The sequence below is a fragment of the Clinocottus analis genome, unplaced genomic scaffold (genome assembly GCF_023055335.1).
Source record: "Clinocottus analis isolate CAN_PGR_092001 unplaced genomic scaffold, fCliAna1.0.p SCAF_11, whole genome shotgun sequence".
NCBI classification, from domain to species: domain Eukaryota; kingdom Metazoa; phylum Chordata; class Actinopteri; order Perciformes; family Cottidae; genus Clinocottus; species Clinocottus analis.
The window spans coordinates 20462821-20472820 of NW_027175832.1; the positions used below are offsets into that span (position 1 = coordinate 20462821).

At 47.4% G+C, this 10000-nt stretch overlaps 1 protein-coding gene and 1 long non-coding RNA gene across 7 annotated transcripts in view; one reads left to right on the plus strand and one right to left on the minus strand.

Annotated features, from left to right (window-relative positions):
- Nucleotides 1-3702, plus strand: part of LOC137779433 (uncharacterized) — a 3953-nt gene extending 251 nt beyond the window's left edge. The window contains exons 1-4 of the long non-coding RNA XR_011077056.1: nucleotides 1-380; nucleotides 1671-2020; nucleotides 2769-2908; nucleotides 3387-3702. The exon at nucleotides 1-380 is cut by the window's left edge and continues 251 nt beyond it. This is a non-coding gene — a long non-coding RNA (uncharacterized lncRNA). The remainder of the gene's footprint in view (nucleotides 381-1670; nucleotides 2021-2768; nucleotides 2909-3386) is intronic.
- The window catches only part of LOC137779365 (disco-interacting protein 2 homolog C), a 30775-nt gene that overhangs the window by 16647 nt on the left and 4128 nt on the right, over nucleotides 1-10000 (minus strand). For 4 of the 6 annotated variants that reach the window (XM_068567058.1, XM_068567041.1, XM_068567075.1 and 1 more), the window contains 19 exons: nucleotides 8685-8776; nucleotides 7235-7345; nucleotides 6826-6949; nucleotides 6611-6720; nucleotides 6418-6520; nucleotides 6242-6306; nucleotides 5823-5916; nucleotides 5494-5613; nucleotides 4996-5110; nucleotides 4115-4254; nucleotides 3813-3949; nucleotides 3375-3583; nucleotides 2763-2877; nucleotides 2155-2356; nucleotides 1866-1975; nucleotides 746-826; nucleotides 480-603; nucleotides 149-270; nucleotides 1-52 (listed from right to left, as the gene is read on the minus strand). The exon at nucleotides 1-52 is cut by the window's left edge and continues 60 nt beyond it. In XM_068567058.1, the coding sequence (XP_068423159.1) occupies nucleotides 1-52; nucleotides 149-270; nucleotides 480-603; nucleotides 746-826; nucleotides 1866-1975; nucleotides 2155-2356; nucleotides 2763-2877; nucleotides 3375-3583; nucleotides 3813-3949; nucleotides 4115-4254; nucleotides 4996-5110; nucleotides 5494-5613; nucleotides 5823-5916; nucleotides 6242-6306; nucleotides 6418-6520; nucleotides 6611-6720; nucleotides 6826-6949; nucleotides 7235-7345; nucleotides 8685-8776 (2226 nt within the window). The remainder of the gene's footprint in view (nucleotides 53-148; nucleotides 271-479; nucleotides 604-745; nucleotides 827-1865; nucleotides 1976-2154; nucleotides 2357-2762; nucleotides 2878-3374; nucleotides 3584-3812; nucleotides 3950-4114; nucleotides 4255-4995; nucleotides 5111-5493; nucleotides 5614-5822; nucleotides 5917-6241; nucleotides 6307-6417; nucleotides 6521-6610; nucleotides 6721-6825; nucleotides 6950-7234; nucleotides 7346-8684; nucleotides 8777-10000) is intronic. The other 2 variants (XM_068567066.1, XM_068567050.1) reach the window with 1 other exon arrangement.

Here is a 10000-nt window from a genome sequence, read left to right on the forward strand (position 1 = left end):
GCAGCAGTTTGAAGATGAGCTGCGTCGTCATCACACACACCGACCGGCTCACCTACACACACACACACACACACACACACTCTGAACTTAGCAGCCGTGTCACCTCCTGTAGAATAATGATGAAATAAATAAATGTGTTTTTTTTTACCTCCACGATCATCTTGACGGTCGGCAGCGTGGTGGAGATGTTCTGAGGGTGAGGCGGCCGCACCGTGATGGGAACGCAGCCGGCGTACAAGCAGCCGTAGAACGCCACCACCAGGTCAACGCCTGGAGGGAGAGGAAGAGGAAGGAAGGAGGGGAGACAAGGGAAGGAAGGATGGAAGGATGGGAAAACAGAGAGAGACGGGAGAGGAAGGAGGGAGCAAGGAAAGATCAAGGTAAGGAGAGGACGATGGAGCGGGATGAAGAAGATCACTATCACAAAAGTTTAGTTTCTAAAACAGTTTGATTGGATGAGCTTTTATTTTGAAACTCACCTGGAGGGTAGACCAGAGCCACGTGGTCTCCGTCCTGCAGGTGAGCTCGCTCAGCCAACATGCCCGAGATCTTCTCCGCCCGCTTATGAAGCTGAACACACGTCAGAGAGCTGGCTGTCGTACCCTACACACACACACACACACACACACACACACACACGATTGACACATTCAATCAGCCAGCGCATCATCAGATGTCATGTTACATTATGCGTTGCGCCGTCTCGCAAAATGAAAATCAACGTGTGTGTCTGTGTGTGTCTCACCCTGGAGTTGAGCAGTGTGTACAGCACGTGGTCCGGCGTGGTCTGAGCTCTCCACTGCAACACCTCCGACAGGAAGAGGAACTGAAGGAATAATACAGGAAGAGTGAGACCGAGTGACCACACACACACAAAATGTCATTGATGAAATTTCACAATGCAGATTTTTCTCGATATACGATAATGTTTTTATAGCGTAAAGCTACACATGTTAGCTTTGTGTGTGTGTGTGTCCCCATCCTTTAAAAAGTGAATAGAATAACATGTTTGAGTCAAAGCCTGCAAGACACACTTTTGATTGACAGCTCTGTCAATTTAGAAAGGTGTGTGCGTGTCCCACGGCCGGCACTTCTTTGTCAGCTGGGTTCCTGAAGCTGTCAATCATTCTAACAATGCGAGAGCTCGGCTGAATAACGGAAGTATAGAGTAATGAGTTGTGATGAGTGAAATTAAGAGTTAAAATCTATATTTCAAGTCATTTCCCCACAACGAGCGAGAGAGAGAGAGAGAGAGAGAGAGAGAGAGAGAGAGAGAGAGAGAGAGAGAGAGAGAGAGAGAGAGAGAGAGAGAGAGAGAGAGAGAGAGAGAGAGAGAGAGATTCAGACTTCCTGAAACCCAGAGAGACGGATGGAGAGAACAACATGAAGAGAGAGTTTGTTTCTGCTCTCATGAATGTTTCAACATGCTGCCAAGCGGCGAGTGTGTGTGTGTGTGCGTGTGTGTGAGCGAGAGACGGTCTCGAGTCTTAAGTCGCATCCGACACGTCTGGAGGAACTCAAATTTTCCCTGACTGTTAAAAAGTGAATTTTGTTGAAGCATTCAACTGTAGAAGAATATATATATATATATATATATATATATATATATATATATATATATATATATATATATATAATCTCATTCACACAGAGGGCTTCTTGGTTTCCAGTGTGTCACATGCAGCGATCGATGGGATGAAGAGCGTAAAAGAGAAGAAAACGTGATGATGAAGACGTGAAAACTGAAAGTAAAGGATGAGGAACGATCCAAACGACTCAGACGAGACGACGAGTGAAGGCCTCGTGTGAATGTGATGAAGATGATGATGGTGGTGGAAACCAGCAGCCGCTCTCCTCACACACACCTTCCTTGCCTGGTCATTGTCTTCGATCTGACCCAGATCGCGGCCGCTGGCCTGAGCGATCCTCTTCCCCGACACCAGGTTCCCCACCATGACGGACGCAGGGCCGATCTCTGAGGAAGAGGAGCAGGACGAAGAGGCCAGGAGAGCGGTTACATGTGAGCGCCGTATAAATGCATGTATGAGCAAAATAAACACTTTATATTTGGAAATAAGGTGTATCTATAATAGTAACAATATTATGATTACATGAGCATCTTGTAATCATAATATTGTCATTGGCATCAGGTACCTGGTTGTTTCTGCCGGGGTTTGGGCAGGTTGATGACGCAGGTGTGCGGGCACATGAGCACGTTGCAGGGGTGCAGCGCCCCCTCCAGGAAGAGCTGCTTGGTCTCAGACAGGTGGATCCCACCCAGCGGCGTCTTGGGCAGCGTGTTGGAGGGAACCAGAGCCAGGCAGTAGACGCCCACCTGGTGGATGCCGTCTATCGCCTGGAAGATCAGATTAGAGGACAGAATGAAACGACGCCTTCACTTCTTTCATGTGAATACTGCAGAAAAGTGACTCCTGTGGTTGTATAGAAGTCTATGCTTCATGTGTTAAAGCTGCATTCTCTCTCCTGACCACCAGGGGGCGACTCCTCTGGTTGTATAGAAGTCTATGCGTCATGTGTTAAAGCTGCATTCTCTCTCCTGACCACCAGGGGGCGACTCCTCTGGTTGTATAGAAGTCTATGCTTCTAAGCTGGATTGTTTATAAACATTATATATTAAAATTGTGTGTTCTGACTGATTTGTTGCTAATTCTGAGGATCTTTTGTGTCCGATTTCTTATTGTTTAAACATGATTTGTTTTTTAAGTGTATATTTCGGTGTTAATCTGGTCTCTGGTCTGGACCTGCAGCACGCGGCTCATCCACTGGAAGCTGTCCTCCTCGGTGGAGTCGGGCCGCTGCTCCGCCACCACCACGATCCTCTCGTCGTGAAGCACCGTGATGGAGAACACGGCGATGCTGAAACACAAAGAGCAGCGAGCACAAAAGAGTTAGAAAAATAATAAATATTTTCATATATTTTTATTTTGTATTTTCTTTTTTAAAATATTTTTACACTATCTTATTTCTTTTATTATAATTTTTTTTAGATTAATTAGATTATTTTTTTCCCCAAGTATAAAATTTAAAATAAAAGCTACGTTAGCTAACTTGTTAGCGACCGTTAGCTCTGCTTCCAACAAGAGTCCATTACTTTTCACACGAACAACACGAGACGGTTTCATGACGTTCACTCAGTTTTCTCTGCTTGTTTTCTTTAATAATGTGACATTTTGTAAACATCAGTCTATAAGTTGGTTACGAGTCAATGAAGACGATGTTTATACATTTTTTATAACAATATATCCGCCATAAAACACCATGGTTTATGAAAAGTTTCTGTTAATAATAGCAATAATAATAAAATGAAATGCGTCAGCAATAATAATCCGTGTTAATAATAATTTGTCCCTCACCGGCCCCTGTAGACGAACTTCATGGGCTCCACGGCGAGCGCCGTGGCCACAATGTCGTCGGCGTTGTGCTGCCGGCCGCCGACCACCATGAGCCCGTCCATCTTCCCCGCCACGAAGATCAGACCCGCCGGCCCGATGAAGCCCAGCAGGCCGGTCCTGGTGAACGGGAACTCGCCGACGGGAACGCCGCCGTCGGTCACGGGGAAAACCTGCCGGGTTCATCATGACAGGGGTCACACACTCTGACCCGTGGACCCCATGACTACTGACCCACTTCCATGACTTTTCACCAGATTTCATGACTCTTTATAACTTTAAACCAAATGTCTGTGACCAAACATGTCGTGAAATCTGTGTGCAAACAGTAAAAAGTGATAAAGGTTGAAGTGTATGAACCCAGTTATTTTTATAGAGAATCAGTGAAAGATGAAGCGAGACCTCGAAGGTGTTCTTGGTCATGCCCGTCAGGCCGTAGTAGGAGGTCCCGGCGGCGACCGTGCAGACGCACAACTCTCCGATCTCGTCGGTTTTACAGAGCTGAGGAACGCCGTCCGGCTTCACCACGCACATCGTGCCTGCAGACACACAAAAGTGATGTGTAGACTGTTGTCAGACTGCTTCGACAAAGAAAGGTGTTGATCGCTCGCCCCCTGGTGGTCAGGAGAGAGAATGCAGCTTTAACACATGAAGCATAGACTTCTATACAACCAGAGGTGTTTAGAAGCCGTCTGCGCTCTCACCTCCGGGCATGACGGCGCCCACGTCCTGCAGCGTGAGGACGGACAGCTTCTCCTCCGAGTCGACCCGGATCACGCCGTGACTCAGGCCCTGCATGGACAACACGCCGCGGCCGGGCGCCACGCTGCCTTCCTCCACCGGCCTGCAGGGGGCGAGCACACGAGCCATCAGTGAGGACAGGCAGTAGAGTTAGAAAAGAGTTAGAACATGTCGGGGGAAGGGAGAGGGAGGTGGAAAGAATAGTTCCTCCATGTTTAAAAAGAGAAACTTATACATTCAGGAGTGATCTGTCCCTTTAAGACAAGACATTTTATTTAATATAAATATATATTTTGTAAGTGAAGGCTTTCTTGTCTGCTTGTCAGCTAGAGATTTAGACGTTTGGTTATAATTAAATTGGGGTTAAAGTAGAAACAGGGGTTGTGCGCCAATGAGGGAGTAGAACGTGTGTGTGTGTGTGTGTGTGTGTGTGTCATGATTTATTTACATTTCTTTATGAGGTCTGAAGCAGCTCTTCTGAAGATAAAGGGAGTTCATTACTTTAACACCCGCTGAGGCAAAGTGCCATTTATTAGCCTGTGTGTGGCACAAACTTAACACACACACACACACACACACACACACGGCTTTTACAGCCTTGTGTTTAAAAGCGTGCAGCACATTGCAGCCGCTCTGACTGCGATGTGCACGATGAAAGACGTGGAAAAGGTCGGAAGTTTAAGAGCTTCAAAAAGTGTAAAAGCAAACGTTAAATTAAGAGAGAGGCGTTAAAGGAAAGCTACTTATTTACAGAGCGAGTAAACAGACCTGTGTGTGTGTGTGTGTGTGTGTGTGTGTGTGTGTGTGTGTGTGTGTGTGTGTGTGTGTGTGTGTGTGTGTGTACCTTCTTAAAGCGACGGTCAGGGCCTCGGGGGAGCTGGCACAGGGACAGATGACCTCTGGCTTCAGGCCTTTGGTCTGGAAGACGTTGAGGAAAGCGTCGCAGGACGAGATCGACCCTGAAGAGAAGAAACAGAAATATGAGAAGAAACGTTAAATATGAGAAGAAACGTTAAATATGAGAAGAAACGTTAAATATGAGAAGAAACGTTAAATATGAGAAGAAACTTTAAATACGAGAAGAAACTTTAAATATGACATTAAAATATGAAGATGATCCTGATGCCAGAAGCCTCCTGTAAACCGTCTGGATGAGCTAGAGAACGCGTGTCGCCGCCTTCTGGCAGCCAGAGGAATTACACAAACCTCAGTTTAGTTTTAAAAAAAAAAAGGCCGCCAGAGGATGAACCCATCGTGTGTTTTTAAATGACATCACTTCTACTAAGCGTCAGTGTGTAGAGTGTGTAGATTGTGTAGAGTGTGTAGAGTGTGTTCTCCTTACAGGGATTCGAACCGTCGGCCACCACCAGCATGCGCAGGGAGCTCAGGTTGACGTCCCGCTGCTCCCGGTGAGCCACCAGAGCCCAGTGCATGTCCCGCGACTTCACACACGCCACCTTAGCTACACACACACACACACACACACACACACACACACACAGAGACACACACACACACACACTTAGTGGTCAGCTGTTGGTGCCGTTGCATTGGATCACGTTGAGATTTCAGAGCTTAAGCTTCAGGATAAATGTCAGATTTTAAACGGGTGAACGGGTGAACCGGTGAATGGGTGAACCGGGACCTGGCGGTCCGGGCGGGGCGCGGTACCTTTGTGCTGGCAGACCTTCTGGATCCAGGACAGCGGGTTGACCTTCATGAGCGCGTAGGGGATGCTGATGACGTGCATCATGTTCATGACGCTCTGCCGGAGGAGAAGGGGGAGGAGTCAAAACCAAGATGGCCGCCGGACGTCCAGTCACAGCCGGCAACCGAAAGTTTAGATTTTATACATCAATCATGAGCCCACTTACTGAGACAATTCCATCAATTAATCAATAATAATCTAATAATACTATTAACGCAACTTCATTGGGCTTTAAAAAATATAATCCTTCCACAACAAGTTCTGCGTAGTGTGAAGGAACCCGTGAGGTTCTTCCATCACATGTTCTGCGTGGTGTGAAGGAACCCGTGAGGTTCTTCCATCACATGTTCTGCGTGGTTGAAGGAACCCGTGAGCTTCTCACCGTCAGCACGGCGTGCCACAGCCCCACGTCCTTCTTGAAGTCCAACACATTCACGATGGTCTCTGCTGCAGGACGACAGACAGGAAGTCAGACAACAACCTGCTGTGCGGTGTGTGTGTGTGTGTGTGTGTGTGTGTGTGTGTGTGTGTGTGTGTGTGTGTGCGTGTGTGTGTTACCTTCTGTGTACGAGCAGGACTGCGTGAGCGCCTGGCAGTGTGTGAGCAGCGCTATCCTCATGACCGTCACCCCGAGGACGCTGCCGTCCTTACACGTCTTGTACTGGAGACACACACGTATATTTTATATATAAATATAAATATATATATAATAATAAAACGTCGTATCAGAGTACATCCTGTTGCTCGTTACCTCGATGTAGGCGGAGTCCTGGTTGGCGTCCTTGATGTGAGGGAACCAGTCTCTGGGAGGTTTGGAGAGATGTTTGGACTCCGTGACGAACCACAGCACCTTGGGCCAGCCTGCACATTATTAGGATTATTATTATTATTAGTATGATTATTACCATCAACAGTATTAGTGTGTGTGTGTGTGTGTGTGTGTGTGTGTGTGTGTGTGTGTGTGACCTTTGAACTGGGGGATCTCCCCCGTGGGGCTCTTGGGTAATCCTTTGTGACAGGCGTCGCTGGTCAGAGCGACCGTCACGCCGCAGCTGCCCAGCAGGAAGCCGATCTGCTGGCTGCCGGCGTCCTGACGCAGAACAGAGAACGTGGTGAGGCGCCCCGACCGGGTTCTGGTCCTGCAGAACCTCCTCGTCGAGGATGGTTCTGCAGGACGGGCACCGGGCCGCCGGCTTTCACAGAACAACTTTCTTTGTCTCCACAGATTCTCTCGTGCAGCAAAATGTAAATATTGATATGCATTTATTCTCTGAGTGCACGTTTTGGGACCTTTTTCTTTTTGCTGTTCCACTGTTCTAGTGTGGTTCTGTACGTTCTGATGTGGTTCTGTACGTTCTGTTGGCTGCGTGCTCACCTTCCTGGACAGCGGCACCTCTATGGGCACGGGGACGACCTCGGCCAGCAGACAGCCGTAGAACGCCGTCATGAAGGCGGCCGGGTCGTTGTTAGGAAACACCAGCGCCACCTGCAGGCCGGAGGGGGGACGCAGAGGGGTGAGTCATCTTCAACCAGAACCATGAACACATGAACACATGAACACATGAACACATGAACACATGAATCCTGCTGCTTCCCTCTCCTCTGTTCATCTCCCGCCGTGTTTCACCTCAAACTGTTTAACATTTGCAGCGGCCATTTTTAAAAAGTGAATGACGTCAAACAGAACGTCTCACTGCCAGGTTCCTCCATCATATATATATATATATATATATATATATATATATATATATATATATATATATAATACGTTGGCTCCAGTTGCATGTTGTCAGGATGCTCTGGTTTAAGTGCTGTTTAATAGCTTTCATACGTAGTAGTGAGGTGCATGTGTGTGTGTGTGTGTGTGTGTGTGTGTGTGTGTGTGTGTGTGTGTGTGTGTGTGTGTGTGTGTGGCTTCAGGCTAAGTGCACCTGCATGAGAGCAGTGTAATGGTGCTTTAACTGGACTAATGTTGACATGGAGCTCTCAGCATCGGAGCCGCTCAGGTTTCGTCTGCATGATGAACGCTGCAGACGAGGCCATCATCATCATCATCATCATCATCATCATCATCATCATCATATAAACACTCTGCTGGAGGGGCAGTCTGTCGTTTGATTGGTTTTCACCTGTTTTCATTTTTTATGACACTTTGACCTTAAAAATGTGTTTCTGTTTTGTGGAGCGTGGATGGCGGTTACAGAAATAACCCCGGCGCTATGATCACTTAAACAAACCTGGTCTGGTTACTAAAAGTAAGGGTTCTCTGTCCTCAGGGTTCTCTGCTCTCAGGGTTCTCTGCTCTCAGGGTTCTCTGCTCTCAGGGTTCTCTGTCCTCAGGGTTCTCTGTCCTCAGGGTTCTCTGCCCTCAGGGTTCTCTGTCCTCAGGGTTCTCTGTCCTCAGGGTTCTCTGTCCTCAGGGTTCTCTGCTCTCTTTGCCCTCCAATTAAAATCATTTCTTGCCTCTTGAAGTCACAGACTTCCCTGTGGCTCATTTCTCCAAACAGTTTTTTTCCCACATGAAGAGAACTTCTACCTCGTAAAATAAATCCTTCAGAGTAATTAAACGCTGACAGTAAAACGCGACCCCGACCCCCTCGCTGTAATTTACTTATTGTAAAACTGTGAAAAACATCCGTTTGTACGCTGATTAAAACACACGCCCTTCTGGCTGAGATGAAAACAACCTCACACCGAGACGAAGAGGTGTGTCTTCACGTTTGTAAAGTGTCTTTGGGAACTGAAAAAAAGAGCGTGCACGTGTGAGCGTGCACGTGTGAGCGTGCACGTGTGAGCGTGCACGTGTGAGCGTGCACATCACTCACCCGGTCTCCCGGTCGGACCAGCGGCTCCTGCTTGGTCCCCAGTTTGTGCAGCAGGTTGAAGGCGACTTTCACACTTCTGGACCAGAGCTTACCTGCAGGCGGAGAGCAGGGGTCAGGACGCACACATGGACACACACACACACACACACACACACACACACACACACTGTGCAGAGTGTGTTTCTTTCTTGTGAGGATCACGTCACACACAGACCACGAGGCCGAGGAGCCGGAGAAACTGAGCCGGTCGTCGGGTTCGATGCAATTGAGGAAAAAAAAGGCGCTTTTGTTCAGAAAGCAGACGTTGGGTTTCTCTCGGGGGGAAAAGACTTCTGAGGACAAAGCGGCTTCACGCCGAGCGGCCGAGAGACAAAAGGACGACGAGACGTCTCTGCACTCAACGTTTCAGACGCGCGACGCACGACGGCTTTCAACTGATGGACTTTTGTTTCTTCTTTCCACATGAATGTGCAGCATTTTACAGATGAGCTGCGTGACATGACATCCTCTCTCTCTCTCCCTCTCTCTCTCTCTCTCTCTCTCTCTCCCTTCTTCTCTCTCTCTCTCTCTCTCTCTCTCTCTCTCTCTGTGTCAATAAAAGCCACAAAAATGAGCTTAAAATAAAGAACGTGGTGTCCAGGATGGCACCTGCCGTCGGCTTTTGGATGAATGGATGAATAATTAAATACTTTAATTATCCCAAAAGGGAAATGTGTTGTCGAAGTAGCACCTTAGACACAGACTAAAATATAGAAACATATAGAAACAACAGGGATGAAAGATATATACAAATACAAATAAAATAAAATTAACTATCTCCAGACATTTTTATTTTTTTTATTTTTTAATTTTAAAGTTTTAGATTTAATTTAGGACATTAAATCCCGTTGAACTTAAACAATAGAAAATACCGAAATTGTGGACTAAAGAGGTAGTGTTGGTTCTAGTGCCCCCAGTGGACTAAAGAGGTAGTGTTGGTTTTGCTGCCCCCTGTGGACTAAAGAGGTAGTGTTGGTTCTGGTGCCCCCTGTGGACTAAAGAGGTAGTGTTGGTTCTATCGCCCCCTGTGGACTAAAGAGGTAGTGTTGGTTCTAGTGCCCCCAGTGGACTAAAGAGGTAGTGTTGGTTCTAGCGCCCCCTGTGGACTAAAGAGGTAGTGTTGGTTCTATCGCCCCCAGTGGACTAAAGAGGTAGTGCTGGTTCTAGCGCCCCCTGTGGACTAAAGAGGTAGTGCTGGTTCTATCGCCCCCTGTGGACTAAAGAGGTAGTGTTGGTTCTAGTGCCCCCTGTGGACTAAAGAGGTAGTGTTGGTTCTA